The sequence below is a fragment of the Filicampus tigris genome, chromosome 4, assembly GCF_054856515.1.
Source record: "Filicampus tigris isolate MCC_2025a chromosome 4, RoL_Ftig_1.0, whole genome shotgun sequence".
NCBI classification, from domain to species: Eukaryota; Metazoa; Chordata; class Actinopteri; order Syngnathiformes; family Syngnathidae; genus Filicampus; species Filicampus tigris.
The window spans coordinates 22,726,768-22,750,756 of NC_141220.1; the positions used below are offsets into that span (position 1 = coordinate 22,726,768).

The 23,989-nt window shown below is 40.4% G+C and overlaps 1 protein-coding gene and 1 long non-coding RNA gene across 7 annotated transcripts in view; one reads left to right on the top strand and one right to left on the bottom strand.

Moving 5' to 3' along the window:
• The window catches only part of sema3ab (sema domain, immunoglobulin domain (Ig), short basic domain, secreted, (semaphorin) 3Ab), a 29,468-nt gene extending 21,402 nt beyond the window's left edge, over positions 1-8,066 (bottom strand). The window contains exon 1 of the mRNA XM_086028304.1: positions 5,523-8,066. Within this exon, the coding sequence (XP_085884430.1) occupies positions 5,523-5,640 (118 nt within the window). The 5' untranslated portion in view covers positions 5,641-8,066. The remainder of the gene's footprint in view (positions 1-5,522) is intronic.
• LOC147148972 (uncharacterized) overlaps positions 1-23,989 on the top strand; it is a 102,160-nt gene that overhangs the window by 15,969 nt on the left and 62,202 nt on the right. For 2 of the 6 annotated variants that reach the window (XR_015086475.1, XR_015086479.1), the window contains exon 3: positions 11,826-12,133. The exons of the other annotated variants lie outside the window; for them this stretch is intronic. This is a non-coding gene — a long non-coding RNA (uncharacterized LOC147148972). Of the gene's footprint in view, positions 1-11,825; positions 12,134-23,989 lie in introns of those variants that run through there. 6 annotated transcript variants of the gene reach the window in all.

The following is a 23,989-nucleotide window of genomic DNA, read 5'->3' on the forward strand; positions in this document are numbered from 1 at the left end:
ATGACAAACATCCATTATCTCCAGCAATTTCAAAGCAAAATTTGGCGCATGTGAATTTCAACGCATATTCAAATGATCCACTGTCAAACAGGGTAACAACATACAAGCAAGTGAATTGGACGATGTGCCGCTTTCAACAGGTGTCAGCTGCCTCAGTGCCAAATGTTAAGCTTTCTCTCATCTGTCCACCTACCACCTTTGCTTTTCACCAACTGTCACTTTCTCTATCCTGCACCTTGGTTGTTTTAACAGCTGCCCTTTCTTACCCACTCTCACTTGGTCTGACTGCTTCTTCTGTCGCAAAGAATTTGTGAGGAATGAAAAACCAGCAATGGGAGGGCAGATGGAATAGATGCAAAGAATCAACAGTCCCATGTGAGACTGATAAAAATAAACTCTTTTACCCTACATTCTCTCTTTCTCTTTCTTGACTGGGGGGCAGCGGTAGTGTTATCTAAGTGCTTCCAGAAAAACAGAAGGAACACATCTTGACAAAAGCCCACATGTAGCATATACTTATGAACACTGATGCATCACTCATGCGACTGATTGTGGGAATTTACACATTGACAAAACACAAGCAGTCCGCATATGGTTCATTTACGCCTGAGGAAATGCACCACAAAGCTTCATTAGTCGAGTATGTTCTCCGGTACAGACGCTGAAATGCAGAAAACATCTCGGCTGCCTATTTTTACTCGCTGCATGCCGGTTGGTCTGTTGCTAATCCGGGTGCACACGGGAATGTTGCGGATGTCATCATTATCATTCTGCAGAAAGCAGGCCGCGGAACTCCATCCCAGTGTCCTGTGCTGCTTTCAACCATGTTACCTTCCGTGATCAGGCTTGAGTCAGTAGTATCAACTCCAAATTGTGGTAAGGGCGGACTGACTGCAGTCAGCGTAGTAGACAGAAACAAAGAGGCGTCAGGTCGCTTAGAAAACGGGGTTATTTTTATTTTTATATTCTCTCTTTTTCCCTCCTGCTCACTCTAACCTTTCTCTTCCAGGTTTTTTTGCTCCCGCCACTCAGGTCATACGTCACATAGCTCTCTCTCAGGCTATTCCTGTAACGCATGTGATTTAGAAACATGACTGTCGATTGTCTCCTAACTTCTTCAGCCTCTCCTTTTGGCTATTTTATCTGTTGTTGTGCCAAACTCATTGTGCACTTGAGTTTATCCTGTCCTTTTTGAATATACAAGTCGGTATAGACATGTGATTCTGTTTCATGCCTATGCACCCTATGTAATGCCAAGTGTACTGTATATAATGTTTTAGTCAAAGTTGTATTTTATTGTAATTTCTGCGGATACCACAATAAACGGTACTGGGCCGCAGCAGGCTGCATAGATGAAAGAAAAAAAGTACAGTACTGCACTTCCGGTTTATTTATTTATTTATTATCCAAGGCTGAAAAACATTTTATTTGGAAAAGTGACCGGATTCTCTCCGTTACCATCTTAATGCATGTAAAGTCGTCTCCGTCGCGTTACGCTAATATTAAATGCACAAGCTAGCAAATCTAGAGTAAAATAAACAGACATATTTGGAAAGTATATTATTATAGTATATGGAATAATATATCACAGATGTGATTATTTTTGACAATACAGCCCTGAGTTTTGATTTTGACTTTTGAGATCCGCACAATAAATTCTCAAATTACATGAGGGTAGACCTCTCTCTCTCTTTTTTTCTTTTTTTTTAAATCAATTTGGCTTTCCTTTACAACCCATTCAGAAACACTCAGTATGAACTGAAATTTATACTTGAAATTGAAATTGCCTCACCGAACATACTGTATTTAGTTTGCTGCTATTCACAATGTGAATTTAAAATCAAAACTAAATTATATCTAAAAAAGGAAAACAATTGTTCAGTCAATATCTTGTCATAATTGTATTAATAAAACCACTTTTTCATGTCCATGGGATTAACTTGCAAAAATTGCTCCTCCAAATAAGAAAGTTGCTCTTCAAATGGCCATTGTTTAGGAAAACCGCTCCTCAAAGTAAACAAGTTATTTCAAACCTCGCTGGAGTCTTTGCGTTGCCAGTTAATTCCAGTGATTTTTTTTTTTTTCATTTCCAATTTGGATTATTTCCAGTATTCCCCATTTTAAATTCCCAATGGGAATTTATTGGAAATTGTTTACCTAGTTCCAGACCCTTGCACTGCACGTACTAGTACTTCTGGCAGTACATCCTATAAAACTAAAGTAACATCTCATCACTCCTTGGCAGTTAACACCTCTTTTGGCTCATAAAGCATATGGATGGTCATTTACTTCCAGGATAATGAATTCACTCATAGGCTGTGAATTGTCCTAATATCCATTAATGTTGTCATTCATCTTACGCGAGTACATTTATTTAATGCTGTCACCCCCTTTAGGCGCCTTGGCATCACCTCACAGCGTGATTGTTGATACAGTTGGACCTTAGCTCGTGTTTAGGTAGCCGTGGGGTATCGTTGTTATCTTTCCTCCTACGCCACTGACCTACTGACCTTCAGCGCTCACTTCTGAAGATCAGTCAGAATCTCGTGGGGTCTGCACTGTGTGTGTGTGTGTGTGTTGGTGGGAAAAAAAATCAGTATGTATCAAATAGTATAACTGTTTAGTGAGGAACTATGGAGGCAGCAGGCGCTTTGAGATATACAGCTTAATGCTACATTTGTACAAGCGAAGTCTTTGTATTCGTACATAGCTGTTTGCGTTCACACTGGTTCAGACCCACACCATGTATTGACCTCTAGGGGTCGGATTTCTTTAAGTTCAGCGCCCCACGTGCCGCTGATAATGCAGGATTGGACCATCTCTCACTGTCGAGTAAAAATGCCTTCAGAGACTCTAAAAGAGAGATGAATTCAAATATCTAAATATCTATTTAGTCATGTATCATTTTCCATTTATCTGCATATATTTATGGATACTGGTGTCACTGTTTTGGTATGTGTAATGGCACTGACCATACATTCTGCTTTTATTGTCATGTTATATATATATATATATATATATATATATATATATATATATATATATATATATATATATATATATATATATATATATATATAATCTATTCATTAATTTCATTTGTATTCGCTGTATTTGTATTCTACATATATAACAGTGGGGTTAAAAATAACACAATATTGGGCCAAAACTGGCCCGATTCACTAATTGCGTCAATTTGACCGACCTTCGTGCATTGTTTTGTTCAAAACTACCCATTTTGGGGGTTGTTTTTCCAGAAACCCATAAAGTTGTGTCAAATTGACCCAAGTAGTGGATCGTTCCATTTTTGACCCAAAACTGTGTTATTTTCAACCCAACTGTTTTTAGCGTGTATTAATCATATACAGCCACCACAACATTTCAGTGTTGCTCTTATTGCTTGATGTAAACACAGTGCAGGACTAAAACAGGCTGATTTTATTCTTGTTTTCTAATAGTGAATCAGTCCACTTCACCTATCACAGGGTAATACATAATTTATTTGATGATGTGAATGATTCATAATGCGTTAATGTGATGTCTCCTATTGTAACATACAGGGGGATGATTTAAAATGTTCTCTAGCACCTTAATTAGGCAGGTTAAAGCTGCTCATAATGCTGCTTTTCAGGTTAGCAGTTGCTAAATAGTGCCCCCCAAAGGGCCTCATGTAAATGAGGCCCTCATTCAGAAGTACACAATTAAATAAGCAAGTTGGCTTCCGCTGCAATGGAGACATCACTTCTTGTGGGCGTGCTTCTACCAACTGACAGCATGTACTTTTTAACTGATTGATATGCTCACAGGTATCATTAGCAGTCTACAGATGGCAATGTGAACGTGTGTGCGTGTGCGTGCATGTGTGTGTGTGTGTGTGTGTAATTATGGATCTCCCAGTCCTGAGCGAGGACTATTTCTTTTCCAGGGTAAAGCCATCTGCTTAAACAGACCTGCGCCATTCATTCCAAGCATAATTGCCGCACGTTGCGGAACACAGGGGGGAATGACACGTGGGAAGAGAAGAAATAAATGACACTTGGCTGGCAGGAAGTCAGCATCTGGCACCACTTTTCACGACGCGTACACACCGGCAAGCAGCGCTTTGTCAGATAATTTAGGCGAAGATAAGATAATGAGAGTGAATCTCAGACAGATTTGAACAGTTGACTAGACCATGCATACATGACAGGAACATGAATCTACTACAACCACAACAGCATATTTTGGTTAAATGATTATCCCAGTCAATTACATCACAGGATATGGATGTTTTTAAATCATGCATTTGTATCTAAAGAAGTATCTGTTAAGCGTATGTTTGTCAGTAATTTGGCCCAATTTGAGCATCTCCCTCACTCCCCCTTGCGATTAAAGTCATCAGAGGCCCGATTATCCCATTGTCCTGTGGTGTGGGGTATGTTAGTGATTTCTTTTTTTTTCATCCCCTTCCTGATCCATTCGTCAAACGTTCAAGAAGAGTTAAACTTTTTGATACTTTTGATTGCAAATCCTAAAATCAGGTACACTCATGCCGCCAATCTGGCCTAATTTGAGTGTTTTCCTTTCCTTGCGATCAGAATCGGCAAAAAACAATTTATCTAATGTCTCTGGAAGATTACCCCGAGTGATTATCCTGTGGCGTGGGGTATGTTAAGTTTGTTATCTTAGAAAATGGTCAGACTCGAGAACTGTAAATTTTAAACCTGGTCAATTTAAGATCACAAATTCTTGTGTGTAGTGAACATAGAATTGCTGAACCACAGACTCAGTGGTTGTCACATGAAACGTAACAATAGCAAATCAGGAAGCTCTTGCTGTTGCCTGGACACAAATCAAGGAGCAACTGGTTGTGTTCAATGTTTTTAAAACATACTTCACAAGTCATTCGCCACAATAAAAATGCCAAGAAGAGATTGCCACCACAATCTTGTTTCCAGATAAGATAACAGTTGGCCTTGCGTCTTCTATTCCTTCTTCTTATACCACTCTTTCTTCTTATTTGTTCTTTTCTGGCTGTCTGGAATCCCTGTGGCTTTAATTGGCCTCGTACAGGTCAGCCATAGTATAATGGCAGAAATCATTGTGTGTAACGTACTATGTTCATCTTGACTACAGCACACACTATAAGAGCAGTCAGAACAATGCAATATTTTTCCATGTCATACATGAGGTTTCTCACATACAGTATTAAAAATGAGTTAAGATGCTAAAAATCATTGTGTACCCCATGATGGTCAAATATCCAGAAGATGCAATTGACGGGAATACATGGCATATATGCTGTAAATAGTAGTAATAATAACAAGCGATCATTTAAACGACGCATTGCTGAGTCGCGTGTGACTAATTTAGAAGCTAGTCTAAAAATGAAAGCCATGCATCTCATCATTTTGTGTGTTCCCATTATTTTAGCAAAGTATTTTTTTTTTTTTTACAGATAAAAACAAAGAAATTGACAATGTGGACAGTGTCAGAATATTTTTAAGATGGTGTGAAGGGTGTTACAAGTGTACAAAACTCACCTTTGTATGAGAGTTTTAGTCGTGAGACATTGGCCTTAGTCAGTGCTCCGTCGCCCCCTTTCCGAAACAGAATCATGCCACAGGTCAGCACAAAGCTGCCCCATAGAAGAGAGACCATGGTCCTAAGGTGATCAATGCCAGCGGCGTCTGTCCTCTGCACACCTCCGGGTTACTACTACAGATCCACAGATCCACTCCAAAAAGTGTCCCCTAATATTTGTGGTTTGATCTGGACCTAAAGAAACAGTTGAAAGCCAGTCCAAAAGATGAGTTTGGGGGGTTATCGTGACTGCATGGGAGCCCGTTCCCAGGAACAAGCCCAAGGTGAATTTACTAATGGGGAGTGGAGAAGCAGCAAGGTAAATCTGTCACCCTCATTTAAATCATCATCCACGTCAACTGCGGGAAAACACTGTCCTGTTTGTTTTCTGCTCTTAATCCTTAGTCGTCTGTGTTGAGACCTCCCCTTTGTCCACTTTTTCTTCCTGAAATCTTCTCTTCCCGTTGAGTTAGCACAGCTCTGCCCTGTCCACGCTGCACAGTGCAAGTGAGCACAGCTTAGGCAGAAGTGTGCACATTGTCAGGAAGGCAGAGTGAGAGTGCAGTCGGGAGGGAGAGAGAGAGACAGAGAGAGAGAGAGAGAGGAGGAAGCGCAAATTAAGGTTAGGGCAAGGCATACGCACACACACAAACAGGAAAGTAGTTAATTAAACATGAAAGCAGAACATCCTACTGTTACGGTTAGCTATATTTTTAACATTTAATTATATAAATACAAATATTAAATATTAGATCAGTTGGTATGGGTTAACCTCCCTCCATTGTTTTTAAGTGACAGTAAACTCCACAATATTCCAATGGCCAAAACCTGTGATTAGTTTTCCTATTTAATGATGCAAAAAAGTCACTATGTAATGCAATGCAATGCAACGCAGTTGACTATTTGAGCTACTTGAGCCTGTTGACTTCCCCATTAAATTTGGTCCAAGGTCGATCCGAGACAGCCAAACGGCATGGAGAACGGGCTTATTGGTACCACGTCCGACGCAGGTGGTGCACTCCTGACATGCAGCCAAATAAATAAAAAATACAACAGTGTTTTCTTGCTTTTGGTCCCACAGACGCAATTACATGTGCCCTATGTTGTTTTTATTTCGCCAATCATCACACTGTACGTGTGTCTGTTGTTTTTATTTGATATTTTATAAATACATACATACATAAAACAGATGGGAACTTAGTGGCAGATAGATGATGCCCACCTCTGTCTTAATGGATTGTTTCTGTTTCTCAGCAGTGTGCACTTAATCTGCTCTCTTGCAACAAGATATGCCTAATACCAATTTTCTGCCCTCCGGAAAACCGTTATGCTTCCCTCTCTGGTTTTCAGACTAAATAAGGACTATTTCATTAACTTTTCAGAATACAGGGGTCTGATATTTGTTTCAATTTCAATATATTCACTTGCATGTGCCTGTCATCAGGCCCTGTACTGGTTCCATCAATATCCATCTACTTCAAAGTGTGATGAACAATTTCAAAGGCAAACAATTGTGCCTATTGTGAAAAGATACAAGATGGCCAGAGTAGTTGAGGTCAGTGATTAAATCAGTACATTCGCAATTTTGTTTCCTAAAACTGACAGGCCAACAATCTTGTTGCCAAACAAAATGGGTGTGGTCAGTCAAACCGGTACCAAATATCCAGGATTGTTGGGTCAGCAAGCTAAGTTAAGCACATATAATTCACCTAAATGTTACCCAAGTGCATGACTGTCAAATGTCTAGACCAGTCACATGCAACATGTATTTCACAGTTTTAAAGTGAAGGCTAACTCACCTGAGACCAATGGATCAGAGATGTGTCTGATAAGTCAATGATGTAACTCCATAATAAGACAAACAGGTCTTATCAGACACCAACCTTTCAACTATTACATGGGAAAGGAAGTTTGTTCTAAGAATCATGTTACGACATTTTCAATCTGACGTACTGCGAGATTGACTGTGATTGTTGAGTGAATTTCAAGACAGACATTTTTTTTCCACAAAATACTATACATGTACATGGTTGAAGAAACTTGAAGAAACTTGCAGAGAAAAAGGCGCAAAGTCTGAGAACTATGTCGTACTCAGTCATAACAAATTAAGTACCTTTTTTCACATCAGCTGATTTTTCGGTGCATTACACTGCACATCTGATGGTGTTAATTCAACACCTAGGGTGTTGATTTTAACGCTGGCCAAGCATCATCTATACCGGCGGGCCCCAACCACCGCGGGCGGGTCCAAAGGGGGGAAGGGCAGCGGCAACAACCCCCCCCCCTCCCCCGAGGCCAAGTTGTCTCCGTCGCGTAATGCTAATATTAAATGCACAAGCTAACATCTCCGTCGTGTAATACTAATATTAAATACACAAGCTAGCAAATTATTAAAACAAATAGGCGTAGAATATGTTCTATGCAGGCCCACTAGTTGAAACAAGGCGTTCTGATAAATATTGCGTCTGTGCAGTATGAGTTAAGCAGCCATTTTGTCACTGCTGTCGAATGAAAATGACATCACAGTTGCTCAAGGCTCAGGTAACGACCAATCACAGCTCACCTGTTTTCTGCAGCTGAGCCATGATTGGTTATTATCTGAGCCCTGAGCAACTGTGATGTCATTTTCATTCGCACCCTCCCCCTTAGATAGCTAAAAACAGGTGGATTTCTCATATTCCACAAATGCAATATTATTCAGAATGCCTTGTTTCAACTAGTGAGCTTGCATAGAACATTCTGGAAAAAAATACGTTCGGGTTAACTTCCGCTTTAACAATTTTTAAGCACGCAAATTTGTGTGTCAAGACATCACAAGACATTTATTTACACTTTATAGTGTTTTAAAATTATTATGATCAACCACACCAACTCATTTAGCAGAATTTTAAACAATGCAAGCGACTAGCAGAGCAGATGAACACTCTTAAGTCGTGCAGACAGATTGACTAGCTACTCCATCATAGTCAAAGGGGGAGTTCCCTGTCCTTTCTCTCCAAGCGTGCCAAATGTGATGTCAATCTCCCTGCTAACAGCGGACTCTTAGTGAGCCCATGCCTCTTCGTGGTGCATGATAATGACGCCAGCGACCATAGTGGTGTTCAGGACCCTCTACCGGGGTGGATCTATGCAGATAAAGGGCCATTAGACAGTGGGAGGAGAGCAGAACTAATCTACTAGTGAGTGGATGAGGCCTGGCCGTTATGCTAATGTCCATTGGGAGCCAGCATCACGCCACAGTCTCTGCTTAACCCTGTGGGATTTTCAGCACTGTGCCAAGGTTCTTGTAACGCAATCGACCATTACGTTGGAGCAATTGTTGTAGACAAATTTGGACTGAATATGGGTTGCTTGAGAATTAACCCATTGTTCCTCCTGCAGGCACTTTGCATGTTAACTATACAGGAGGTCCTTGATTTACGATGGAGTTCCGTTCCTATAGCTGTGAGGTAACCCGAATTTGTACACAAGTCGGAAAACGCTGCAGCCTATCAATAACCAGCAAAGGCTGTCGTAAACATTTGCTTGAAAAACTCTTCAAGGCCATAAATATAAAACACTCAGATACTAAAACAGTATTTCAGGAGTAATTGAGCATGACTTCTTGTACCGCATAATCATGTATTCTTACTTCACCAGGCAAACTAGTTTTTGGAAGTAAGGATGTGGAAAGAGATGAAGCACAATAGAACAGAAGGGAGAATGTCAACGTGAGGTAAGATGATTCATTGAAAGGAGTAATGACTCCTAGACAGTCACACATGCGTATGGTGTAAAAACTAGCACATCTTAATTTTCTGGTTTAGCGTGTTTGGGAATTTGGCAGACTTAATAAACTGAATAGCACGACTCTTGTCAAAAGAGGGACATGGCCTTGATATCTTTTGGGTTATTCACAGCTCAAATGAAGCATCGTGTTTCAAGGAGGAGGGTGGCCTCTTTCAGAAGCCCCAATCCACCTTAAGGTTGAAACTGTCTTAGTCTTCATGCTAGCTTGTCTCAAACTGGATCCTGTCAATAACAATTAAAAAGCTACCCCCCCGCCCCCCAACCACCCATCTCAGTTCACTTACTGTAAACAACGCACCTCAGCACACATCTTGACTACATAAGCGCTCCCCAAGCCTCAGATCTTTCCTCTCCACCTCCCAGTACACCAGTACCACAACTGCTTCCATATCCCACCACTCTCCGCATGCACCACTGAAAAGCCATTTTCTCCATTCCACCTTTTCTATGGCATGGCCCCTCTGACCTCCACCTACTCACTACACAAGCATGGGAACATAATCCTCTAAATGAGTGGATTTGGCTCAGCAAAATGAACCACAAGATTACAGACAAGCAAATTAACCACATTTGTCACCCACCTACCCTTTACAAAAACATCCCATAGAGCTAACCCCACGCATCCACCCCCACAGCTGGAGTGCAGATTAGCCTTGTGGTGGGGCTCCTCTGTCGTGGCAGGTAAAACACATGATTCATATTTATCAAGCTCAAAGCTCAAACTTAATTCAATTCCGGTTCCGATTCATTTCAATTATTATTTTCCAGAATACAGACACAAATGAACTCTCCTGCTATTTTATTGTTCAAAGTTATATGCTCTCCGCTTCAACACGGTTCAGCTAGACATCTCTGAAAAGTGTAATCGATTACCCAAGCACTTAATTATAGTGTTATATGCTCTAGCCTTGTCAATCTTTCGTTACCTTAGCATTTAGCCTGGCTTTTCCATCTTTTCTCGTTATCCCTTTGTGAGTATGATACTTGTCAGAAATGTAGCTTATTGGCCGCCATGCAGGTAATGATTACTGACTTAGGAGCGACTCCCCAACATGTTGAGGTGCACTATTAGCCAGCCGAAGCTGTTGCTCGCTAGCTGCTTCTCAGTCAGTAGCATTCAGCTTCCCTTAACCTCCAACTACCCGCAGTAGGTGACATAAACCAAGCAAAGATTCTTTGGACTGTCTCTGTGGTTCTTCTTCTTCTACTTTCTTTTTACGGTTGTCTTGGCATTTAATTCTTAGTTTTGCTATTTAATGTGTATTAATTAACGTGGTGCATAATACACGTCTTGACCGCTTAGTTCAAGCCTGGTTTATATGATATTTACTTGCCTCAGCTTTAGTCATTACTCTATTTCCTCCTTTCGTGTTAGTAACTGTGTAACTTACTGTGTAACTATGTTTCAAGACTCACAAGGTCACATACACGAACGTATGATTGCTATGCCACACATACAGTAGCTTTGAAAAATATAATTTGATTGCATGAGCAAGGGATTGTTATGCCACAAATAGCTCTGGGAATGATTATTTTGAATAGCAGTTCAGAAAAGGGATGGATGACTAAATGAGTGTGGGATTATGCTACATATGCTTTGAAATTGATTATTTTTATAACACAGATGTGTGATTGTTAGGCCACACAGTTTTGAGAATTTATATACTTAAGACACGAGAGTGTGATAATGCCGAACATAGCTTTTAAAATTCTTATTTTGACCACGAGTGTGTGATTTTTGGGACACACTTAAATATGCCTTCTCTTAATTTTCCACGTCAGAAAAATAAAGATAAAGAAAGACACCATTGCAGAACTTCCACTACACTTTGCACTTTTGTCCCACTTTTTCAGCATTGCCTCACACGAGCTGCGATTGGTTGGCGACCAGTTTAGTGTATGCCTCTCACCCAAAGTCAGCGTTCTAATGAGGCTAAGCAGTCCAGAGGATGGATGGATGCCTTACACAAGCCCTGGGGCAAAGTGGACAAAGCAATTTTCTACTTTTGGGTGTAGTATCAGATTGTGTAAGGATATGCATGGAGAAGTGAAGTTTAACATGATATTCAGTTATTCAGCCATGTTGTCTCAGTCTATTTGTCACACGATACTAATGTTGTAAAAGTTCAAACATGTTCCATTAATCCTGCCTAACAGGGTTCTGTTTAAAAAGGTAAATTGGTTTAAATTCCACCTTTGTTTGGATTTCCGTTTTAAAGGGCCTAGACAAGTGCCCGCCTCTGATACTTCTAATTGGCGGGTCACCCTCACACTCCCATTGCATGTCAGGGAAGTTTATACTGAACGGCAGCATGACAAAACACTGCTTGAAATGGCTAAGATTCTGTCGTTGTGTCTATTTGTGCATATTCTCAATCAGAAACAAGAACAAAGTGTGCCTCTCTGTGGATATTGAGCTCCACCAAATGACAGCAATGATGTACTTATATTCTATGTATTATTTCCCTACGTAGACCTGCTGTGATGGGAGACAACAGTGTGTGCAGGCATGGATGAAAAAGGAGAGCATGTTTACTCCTTGCAAACTGCTTACCCTTTCCAGTACTGGTGATCTTGCCCAAGGCAATCTTGACAACATACGACAAGAGAGACATGTGCATCCTTAGTGCTACGTGGCTTTTGCGGCTAACTGGGACAAAACAAAACCATAAGTTATCTGATATTTCTGTCGTTAAAACAAATAGCGGCAAACTCTTTTCCACGCCAGCTCTTCAATTTGAGACGACACGCAAGAGTGGCACATGCACAATTCATGACTACATAAACCACATGCTGGTGGTTATTTACTGTTTCGTAATAAAAAATGGATGAAAATGCAGCAAAGACCTCAGAGCCATGAATTAATTACTGCCAACGTTGAACTGTATCAGCTCCAACACTGAGCTAACCACGCCCTTGTCATGGCGACCACATGCTCCATGATTGCGTGTGAAGGTGCAGGAACAAAAATGTTTGTATGTTCACTTAAAACATATTCAGCATTTCATATAATTCTAGGACAAGTACCAGCGCCATCAATATTTCAATCGCCGGTGCTACCTGATTGTCGTCTCCGTGGGGATCAACAAACACACACACACACAGGCTCTTTCTGACTTGGTTGCAGTCTGCGGTAGCGCCAGTATCCGCAGACTGGCTCTACTTTCCATTCTTTGGGCTATAATGACAGCAGTTTTCCTTTCAGAAGAAGTTCCAACCTCTTTAGATCCAACTTCTTCAATAATATGAAGATATGTTGATCATAGAAAATTGGCAAACCCTTTCCGGTTGTGGCAAAGCTAATATGTTCAGTTTTTCATCACATTACCGTATAATTCTCACCTATTGATGTACAAGCTACACCCACTAAATTTAAATATGCCGCACATATTACATATACTGTGCTGGCCCGTCTGGTGTGTCGCCTTACCTGGACTGTGGCACAAGTGTCACACATGTACAGTTGGTAGACGATGTCAAGAGGTAGAAGACAGTCAGCTAACTCAAGCTAAACTCCAGCAATTATAATTCGTTCTCAAATAACAGAGAAGCAGAACAGAGAAAACATATGCCATACTGTCTTTGGTTTTGCCAAGCTATGGGATATCCCATTGTAAGTTTGCGTTAAACTACTAGACTGTTATGTCGGACTAATGACGGCAGTGCTGCTGTAATACTTTGAAAAGAAAATTCATGGCATTACAATACTTGGCTATGGTGATTGACAAATTAGTTTGACCTTTTAAGAGAAATTCTCTACTTCAGTAGAAAAGTGCTTTATGACTCTACACTCCACTTGCCATGTCTCGTTCATGCTCATGGAGTTTCACCCGAGCAGGCATATTTAACTCTGGGTGTGAAGCAGAAAAAATGTTTGGAAAGAGTGGGTGGAAATGAGTCATAAAGTCCTAAAAACCATACCAGTACGATGTAATGGTATTCCATCCAAAAGTAGACATAACACGAACTTCTCCGCAAATGTGACTGACTATATTAAGCCCCCCCCCCCCCATCCCAAAATTGTGGTCACAGTGGAAGACGCTCAATAGCTACCGTTTCTCCACTCTCACTCATACACGTCTATGGTCACGACAAATTCAGTCTAGGATTAAGAAATGATTTTGGTCACGTCTATTGGCATGCTAATGATAGCCAGCAACGATCATGTTCTGTTATCAAACAAGCTGCTTCACCTTCACGTCAATTGCCGCGGTATGCCATATTTTATTGGCGGGTTGAAAGTTACACATCATCAAAAAGCAATTGCAAAGTCTCGGGATTACATTCCTGCTGAGTCTTTCATTGAGGGTCAAATCCAAGATCGTTGTGTCAGTGCGTTAAAGCCAACCTTCAATCATGCAGTGTGACTAGTTTGAAAACAATAACCCTCATGATTCACATCAAACTAATAAAATCCAGAAAAGGAATGACTGATTAGAACTGATTGTTCTGTGTCAACAACTCCATTTGACATACTTCCTCTATTTGTATTCTCTCGGTGTCCTTCTAATCCTTTTAATAGCATTGATATTTCTCAGCTGACCCTAAACGAGCACCTAATCAGCATCTACAGATCCCTTAAACGTCATGTGTTTCGACTGCGATGAAGAAGATTGACCTTGTCGAGAGCCGTGGAGTCTGAGGGCACGATCCATCGATTGGCGGTCATCTTTTTTAATGTGGCTCCTAGTGTTAAGGCGAGGTCAAAACAGAAGGCGATCTATGTGGCTGCAACCTTCCGTCAAGATTTATACCCTCACCCACAACCTTGACTCGCACATAAACCCACTAATCTTTGTGCAGCCTCGAACTGTCATGTATACTACCACCTTTAACTCTGTGAACTGGACAAAACAAAGCCAAAGAAAAGCTCGGACGGGACGTCCTCCCCTTGGTCTAGGTCAACCATACACCACACCATTTTTTTTCTGCTTGTATCAGTTAACTGAGTTCACACAATTAAACAATACTGTGGTGCGTTGGTGCAGTAGTACATTGTTTGATAAAAGTGAATGCCTAAATCTTAACCACGAACCTGGGACTTGAGCGAAAAGTGAACATCCACGAAATTTCGAATGAAATTCCGAACAGAGACTTCAATGTCATGCAAGCCCATTATTACAAAGAACAACATCAGAGGCACTGAATTAAGTCAATTTACCATGTGTTGTGCAATAACTCATTATGAAAATTGAGGTAGAAGTTATTCATTTTTCCAACAGCTCGTTTGGTAGAATGCAGCTCATGCTTTGAAGGGATGAAAATACACCTCAAATTAATTTCAAAAGCTTTGAAAGACCCTTTAAATCCAACTCAGCAAATAGCCTCTACCAATTGTCCTGAGCTTCATGTTGGGTAGATGTAAAGGGCGGGTGATGAATACGACAGACTTCACCTGGGGTGAGAGGTATGTTTTTTTCTGATTGTTTTGACTGAGATGAGACTAGAAAGATGTTATTTTTCAGCCCACATTGACCCCTATAAGAGACACTTCCTCTAGTTGAGACATATTTGAAGGACCAGATCACATCAACCGTTTTTGGGGCCTGAGCAGCAACCGTTGCAAGGTCCCTATTGTTTTTGTAGGTGATTATTATTATAATTTGTCGGTGCAATTTGTCGTAAATGTAATCACAAAAAAAGCCCTTTAATCACTACAGTCTTTTGGGGGGAGCATTTTAGTACTGTCATTTTTACACGCAAACCTGTGCCACTGTTAAGCTCATCCAAGTGTCACTTTAAAGTGAACAGGTCTCTATGCAGGTAATATTTTGCATTTCACTCGTATGGAATGACACCACCAGCATTAATGTAAGTTAATACACGTCACATTGCTGACAAGTGAGGGTATTAGCTGCAATGGTGGAACCCTTACGACCTGCAGGAAGAGAATCAGATGTTATTGAAGTGAGTAGTCCTGGCGCTGGGAGAAAAGCTGTTATATCCGGGGGGAGGAGGTCAACGAAACAAATTAGTATCTGATTACCGCACTGATAACCAAATTTTTGCGCTTCTTTAATAATTTAGAGAACCATTGCAAATGCGACAGAACAAAGCGTGTGCACTCAAGATGAAATGCTCCAACCCAGTAACATTAGTTTTCTGTGCCTTGATTCTCAAACTTCACTCCTCCATTCTCACTTACCATTCCCTTCCCTAATCTCTACATCAAAGCATTTGGCTTGTTTTGCTTGGGTGCCTCATTATGGCACCCAGAGAGTCTTAAGTGACCTACGGGTGGACAAACATGAAGGGAGCCTTTGTTTCCACTGAGCGGACACATTGTAATAATGCTGCCTGCTTTTCACTGAAGGCCAAACAAAAAGCAAAGAAAACTAAACCAACATCCACAGCCTTTCTATTCCGGTGCATGACCCCCCTTGGGTCCTACACTCCACAGTTCTGCCCCTACTGTTTGGGTGGATTTTACAATAGCTACACCACCAAGAATCGGCATACTGGGAACATAACTGCCCAACTTTGCGGTGATAGAGATAGGGACGGTCACGGCTGCTCAGGTGATCCTCGATCCTCAGATTGTGTAAAGACCGCCCCCGACCCAACATAAAACAATCAATGTTACAAATAGGGTTGCCAACTGTCCAGTATTAGCCGGGACGTCCCGTATTTTGGGCTGATTTGGTTTGTCCCATACGGGACCTTAAATGTCCCGTATATTGACTATCAACTCTTGCAAATACAGAAAACTACAATCTACCGATCCTGTAATATAAAATGCTTTTAGTAAAGCTTTGGATGGTGATCGGTTGCAGCATTAACGTGAAAATTAGGAAAAAAAACCTCCAAAATTCAGACATGCTCACACCACTGTGGCACCGTGCACCTGTCCCTTATTTAGGAGTGAGAAAGTTGGCAACCCTAGTTACAAATATGAATGAACATAATGCTGTCTAGGATTAATGATGATGTTGAGAACTTCAGCCGAACCTGGGACCGTTTTGTTCACATTTAAATGCCAATGATTTTTTTATTTTGACCGTCATGTATAGGGACATTCAATTTAGGCCTTTTGTTGTTTGTTGCTTAATGAGAAATGATAATACTGTCTATTTGTGATGGCTATTGAACCCTTTTTTCAAATCTCTCCATTTTTGTATATGATCTAAATAAAAACTTGCATTACACAAAAAATGACCCTTGAGGAGAAATGTAGGTGTGAAAGCAACACACAGCTAGTGAAGTAACAAAAAAATAAGTAGCACAAAATCACATACTAAGAAACTACTTTGTACTTTGTCCAACAACTTTACAAATATAAAACTGGTATTGAGTCTATGACATAGAATATGGACATATGGATATCCAATCCAATAAAAAAATGAAGTAGGTGACCAAAGTTCATATCTATACTCTTCATATCTATTCCAAGCCAACCATCTGCAACAGTTTTTCCGCTCCACAAAGCATGTTGTTTGTAGTTTACACAACACAGATGAATGTTTTTGTCTTGTTGCTGTAACGTTGTCTGATAAGGAACTGATTCGAGGTGAATATATATCAACAAATATTTGAGAACACAATGTTAACTACATTGCTAAATTCAGTAATTAGGCAAACCTGCAGCATTGTATTATCATTTTAAGCTCTGTCTGTCTCTCTGTGGTATGCGGTGTGCCAGCAACTGCACAATGTATTATTATGTTGGGCTAGCGCAGTAGCGCTAAATGAAAACAGTACCTCGCCTCATTGGCAAAGTTTTGAAAACTCAAGCTCAAACAACAAAAATAGTTTTCTCAATTAAATTTTAATTCTATGAGCGTTACAAGATTTTTTTTTTCCCTCAACCATTCTGGTTCACTTTCCCTCTGGAAGCTGTAAAGCACAAGTGATTATTCAGTGTCTAACACACAAATGCACACACAGGCATGCACACACACACAACCCCCCCCCCCACCACACACACACACACACACACACAGCCAATCCTATTATCAATACCCCATCACGTTCCTGCTCTCCCTCTGGAAGGTGGTTAGCTTAATAAGGGGTTTGGTTGAGTGACAAATAATGGCGCACTTGAAAGAATCTTCCCCAAACAAAGTGAAACTCACCTCGGGTAAGGAAGCCCATTCGAGCGTTTATGAAACCATGGCCAACAGACAGATTATGAATGAATGTGATGAGGCCCGACCAGCAGTTTAATTGGATGCTAAGAACATGTTATTATAAGCACATGTACAATCTTAAGATATTTCAGAACGTAGTAGCAGTCAAGTTTACTATTTTGGAATTCCTCGAAAAATCCTATTTTTACAAATTCTGCATGTGCCTAAAAAGGTTTCTTAGCAGCCAACTAAACTGGTTGTTGGGCCTCATCATACTCACGCTCATAATCTGTCCTCCTAAGGAATTTTCCATAGGATAGATTATGAACAAGTGTAATGCAAGGTTATTATAATTAATGCAAACGAACGAAATAATGAAAAAAAAATATGAATGAATCATTACAGTATAGCAAAAATGTCCTTCATTTTCGTTGTTGTCAATTAATTTAATACATGAGTTTTGAGGGTTGAGTTTAAATGTATTTATTTCGGTATTACTACACAGCCATTTTGAAGGCAGATCGAACAGTTGTCTGGGAGTTAGAAGCAACATCATCTGATGGTGGCAGCCCAAAATCCGATTGATTTCGGATGAATTATGTCACTGTAAAACTTTGTATTGCTGTTCCATGTGATGTCATTGGACAGAGAAATGTTAATTGTTCACTCTTCTGGAGACAGTTTGATGGCCTCCAATTAGATGACGAATAAGGGTTTGATCTGTTTAATACTGTTCTTAGCAGAACTTGTCTTAATGTGAGTTTATATGGATCCTTCGGAGTTCGAGGGCCTTTCAGTTTCTGGTAACATCACAGAAACCTCAGCCGCATTGTGCATATTGTTTCTTTGCATAAGACTGCATAGCACTTTAACTTTAAAAACTAATGAAAAACAGCCATTATCTTTAAAAGTGCTTCGAAGATGGGTGAAATGAACTTCCCTCAAAGTAAGCGACACTTCAGCATACATGGTAATAGGCTGCCCGTATATTGCTGTAAAATCAGACAAGTGTGCGATAACGGCAGTAGATAACGTGCTAATGGTTCCCCCAGACACTTCAATTCATCGTGACTTAATTAAGGCTTACCTTCATTAACTTTATCTTAATAACACCCTGCTAAAAATTAATGACTCATTTGGGTAATTAGGATGTCTTGAGTGAGGACTGAGACAGACTCTTTGGCAACTTAAGCAAATGCCAAATGATGACTCGCAGGCTTTGTCCTTCAGCCTCGTTCGGATGGATAAAGATTCACATGCATTCATGTGCCACCCTGGAATGTATGTTTGGTCTGTGTGACACCATGCACAGGCATGTCCGCGTGTGCTTGTGTCAATGGGGTTGAGCATGATGGATAATGCAGAGAAACTACGGTCCTCTGTTCTTCCACGCTACCTGCACATGTAAATGTGACACATTTGCAAACAAGTCCGTCGGGACACTGTGGTTCATTTATGATGGCTCCGTCAAATGAACCTACACATTTTTCTTGGTGAGCTGTCAAGATGAGGAAAAATTACAATGGAGGCTAAACGATGAAGAGGGACTAATAGCATCCAGACAGAAGGCATGGGGCAACAAGTATGAAGCATGATCTGAGATGGGGGAATTAAAGACAACCACATGTTCAAGAACAATATGAGGACAGTGGTTAAAAAACTCTCCAATGTACCAACTAAGAAACCAACACTTATATAAAAGCTGGGATATTTGTCAAGCCAACCAAATCTCGTGGGATACTGCAATTGTGCTCATCAGCAATTTAACAGAAGCAGTAAAAATACGAGACAACATCCACAGGCACCATAACTTTGTTTATAGCCGAATCAACCCACACATATATTTTTTTAAGAATATGTTCTGTGCAGGTCCACTAATTAAAACACAGCATTCTGAATAATATTGTGTTTGTGGAATATGATTTAAGCAGCAAAATCCACCCGTTTTTAGCCATCTCTGGGGGCGGCCATTTTGTCAGTTCTGTCGACTGAAAATGACATCACACACCTTCAGGGCTCAGATAACGACCAGTCATAGCTCACCCTCAGAAAACAGGTGAGCCGTGATTGGTCGTTATCTGAGGCAACATGATTAGTCAGTCAAACGACATTGAGAACTGACTTAACCTGTACCACGTCACACGCAGGTGCCATACTACTGACACATGGCCGAGTAAGAAAAAAAATAACAATAAAACAGTGTTGTGTACCTTGCGGTCCCACAGACTCAATGATATGTGCCCCATATTGTTTTTATTTCACCGATCACCACTCTGCGTGTGTGTCTGTTGCTTTGGTTTGATATTTTTTCTTTGGCGGCATGTCTGCTCGTGCGGTGCCTGCTTGTGATGTGAAGATTACGTTCTCGACCCCCTTTGGCTGTAGCCATCGAGGGAAGGACCGGAACCACGTGGTCGATTAAATATGCAGGTCGGAACGCAGTGGCGGTTAGGCGATGCCCAGCTCTGCAGATTACATTAAAAAAATATATATAAAAATAAATATATATATATATATATATATATATATATATATATATATATATATATATATATCCATCCATCCATTATCTGTACCGCTTCTCCTCACAAGGGTCGCGGGGCGTGCTGGAGCCTATCCCAGCTGTCTTTGGGCAGTAGGCGGGGGACACCCTGAACTGGTTGCCAGCCAATCGCAGGGCACACAGAGACAAACATCCGCACTCACAATCACACCTAGGGGCAATTTAGAGTATCCAATCAACTTACCATGCATGTTTTTGGAATGTGGGAGGAAACCGGAGTGCCCGGAGAAAACCCACGCAGGCACGGGGAGAACATGCAAACTCCACACAGGGAGGCCGGAGCCGGGATCGAACCCGCGACCTCTGAACTGTGAGGTGGACGTGCTAACCAGTCGACCACCGTGCCGCCTTATATATATATATATATATATATATATATATATATATATATATATATATATATATATATATATATATATATATATATATATATATATATATATATATATATATATATATATATATATATATATATATATATATATATATATATATATATATATATATATATATATATATATATATATATATACACACACACACATACATACACAGAATATATACCTTCTTTACGTTGCATTCAGCTCTTGTGGGTCTGGATTGTATCCTCTGCGATAAATTCTCTCTAAGGTTTTATGCTGGGAATTACAGTTCGTTAAACTACACCGCTCTAATCTCTGGAATTTTTTCCAGCTAAGTAGTACCACATTGGCAGAGACCAGATAGTCTCTGCTTCTCCAACAAAGAGACTCCAGTGAGAGAAATATGTGCAGACATTGAATGAGGAAGATTGTTCATTGGCAGTGCAACCACAACAACCACTTGACACGCATTTGCTGCGCATGCTGGTGCGCTGGAAGCACGTTTCTACTTAGCCATCTTAAGGCCCAATTTGCTCCAACACTTGCCGACCATAACTCGGCGAAAGATGGTAAATAAGTGACAAAATTACATAACTATTGAAGGCAGCCCCAGTTGCATTTTATTTTTTAAAGATGTGTATTGATTGAGTCCACATTCACACAACAATGATTAGTGCTTGTTTCTTTGTGTTTTTGCCAAGTTAAGTGTGCATACAACAAAGATCCCCAAAATGACTAATTTGTGTATTTTTAATGCAGTGGTGCCTTGAAATGACCATACTCTGAACTTATACACTAATGTCAAATCATCCTTCCCCATTAAATGAATGGAAATTAAATTAATCCGTTGCAGAAGCCACCCAACGGCGCACCAATGCGAAATGCTTTGTAAATATGTTTTTAATAAGATTACTAGACTATTATAGCTAATTATTCATGGCTGATTTTGGTGTGCATGCCAGCGGGAAGCAGTATAAAACAGTCGTACAGACACAAAGGAACAGTAACCCAACCCCTTTGATTCAGTAAGCTGCAGTAATAGTAATTCTCCACAGAAGATGAACAATATACACCTGTGATTATTGTTATATTGTCCCTCCACATGTGTTCAAATATCAGTTACTTGAAAGCATTATAACACTGCCCCATATATGCTATTCATTAGCCTATCAATGGCCTTTCTCATTAACTGTTAGCATTAAGCTAGTGGACTTTGAGGCAAAGTTATGAGGTCCTCTCAAAAATGCAGGATGCGATATTCTTTGTTTTATGATTAGTTTGACGAACTTTAAATTAGAGTGGCATTAATCTCGAAGCCTGTTTTTTGAACATCTTCACTATGCCAAACTGCTTGGTCCTGCATTCATGGTCCTGAAAAGCAGCTCAACAACCAATCCTCTATCTTTCAAGTCACACCTTCGGTCCCTCCTGATGGCGTCTGTGGCATTATGTGGTGTGAAAGTATTTATGACACCATTGTGATCCAAACAATCGAGCCTCTCAGCACATCGGAGCAGCCTTTTCTATAACACTTTCAGCTTTTGGTTGAACTTCAAAGATTTTCACACAAAGTTACACACACATGCATGAACACACAAGCATGTTGGCTTCATCTTACATATTCTCACTGCTCCAGACGCACTTGCTTTTTGGTGTCACTGTCAATGTGAAAGGATTGATGACGATGAAGTATGTTCTTCTGGAAGACCATCCATTGACGCGTGTATTTTATTTGTTGATGTTGGACACCTCTGAAATTATTTAAATCTGGTCATAGAATGAGTGTTTTTGTTGCATCATCGTGTTACAGAGGCATTAAATCTCTTGCACTGGGGAGGGCTTGCAGCAGTGTGCTTGTTTCTGTGTCTGTGTGTGGGTGCTCACCAACTTGACCGTGGAACCTTTGAAGCTAATTTAATCATCGAAAGGAATTATTTGGAACATTTTTTGGGTCAAATTCCAAAAGTCAGCATTATTGAGTAATTACTGCTGTTAAAGAGATACGACTGCTTGCACCAAGAGTTGCAAGTGTTTGAATTCCTAGAACAACACTCGCTCGTATTAAGAGCCTAAACAGACTTCATAAAAGCCGCAAGTTTATGAGCAAACATTGAGCACTCCATCATTCCATTAACTGGGCTGCATGCCATCATAAGCGCACGCCGGCACACTTGCTCCTAGTTACTACCCCATATTTACCACACATTTACATCTCACTAAGAGATCACGTCATGTTTTCTCGCCCCGAGGTAAATTCTCTCCTACTGTTATAGTGTCTATTACCGAGTGCAACAGCAACACAATAACTTACTTTACTGCCATGGACAAATGTGTGAACTTGCCACCTTGGCAACATGAGATCCAAGGTAACAAAACAGGCGCTCAATGGATAATAATACGCATGGAAACCACTTCAGGGTAAATGATGCTGTCATGTATCAAATGTACAATATCCATGTCAATAAAGCGTTGCACCTTGTATTGTACTGCAATCATGTCCAAAGGCAGTGACATGTCTGATTTATTTCTGCAGAACATGTTGAAATACACCAAAAGTAGTTTAGTCGTTTAGTTAACAAAATTAAAGGTTGGCTGTCAATAGCGAGCTTGAATACAGATATGGGAAATAGGCTGAAGGATTTATCGTTTTGGGATCGAAATCGTGATCTCAGACAACCCAACTTTGTGATAGCAAAGCTGCATTTTATTAAAAACACTCTTATCCCCTCAAGCTCACCAATAGGCGGCAAGCTATTCGTGGACAGGTCACACCAACCCATCTTCCTTGAGTCCTTGCTTTCTCAGATGATTGCGAACGCTAGGAGCTAAGCTAACTTCCGCTGCAACATTTCTATGTACTATTTCTATGCAGCGCGATGTGGATCCTCTTCTCTAAGTTACACTTCTAACCGGTATCACTAAAGGCAGACGATGAGTAGCCTAAGTATGCAACACACCGAGCAACAAGAGATAATATGAGAAGATGGAGAAGGTCATGGTAATCGCTAAACTAATGTGAAATGCAGAATTACAAAAGATCAGAAAGAGTTCTTCGTGGGCAGTACACTTTTCAAAGTCTTTCTGGAACGGTTTTAGTGTTGCGCTGACCGATAGGGAGATTGTTCTAGATCTACAATAACAAGATATCTACAATTATCTGATAGAGTTTCCCTCTGGCACTGGTGAGTCTTGTTTGCAAACCTCCGGCCGATTAGGATTTCTTTCTTTTCTTTTTAAAATATAATAATAAAAAAGTACAAGGAGGATGGAGAGGCAGGCAGCGCTGGTGCGCACTGGAGACACCAGTATCACGCCTTTCACCGTCAATCGAAAATTAACTATACAATCAAGTTACATCTGCATGATAAACCGATTCAACAATCGCTTATTGGACCCTGTTCAATTGTACCGCTTATTCCAATGAACTATAACCTTCAAAATTATAAAATGAATCATGGACAAACTCCTACCCATAGTTGTATAGATTAATTTAACATGAGTAAAGTCCAAATATTAACTTTAGCTGCTGTTGGTTTTCACTGTCCTCCAGAGGTCCTTAGAGGTAAAATATTTTGGTAGGAGTTAAGATAAAACCAATATACAAAGAGATTGTTTCAATGACTTGCACATTTACTTCTCCCGGTGGT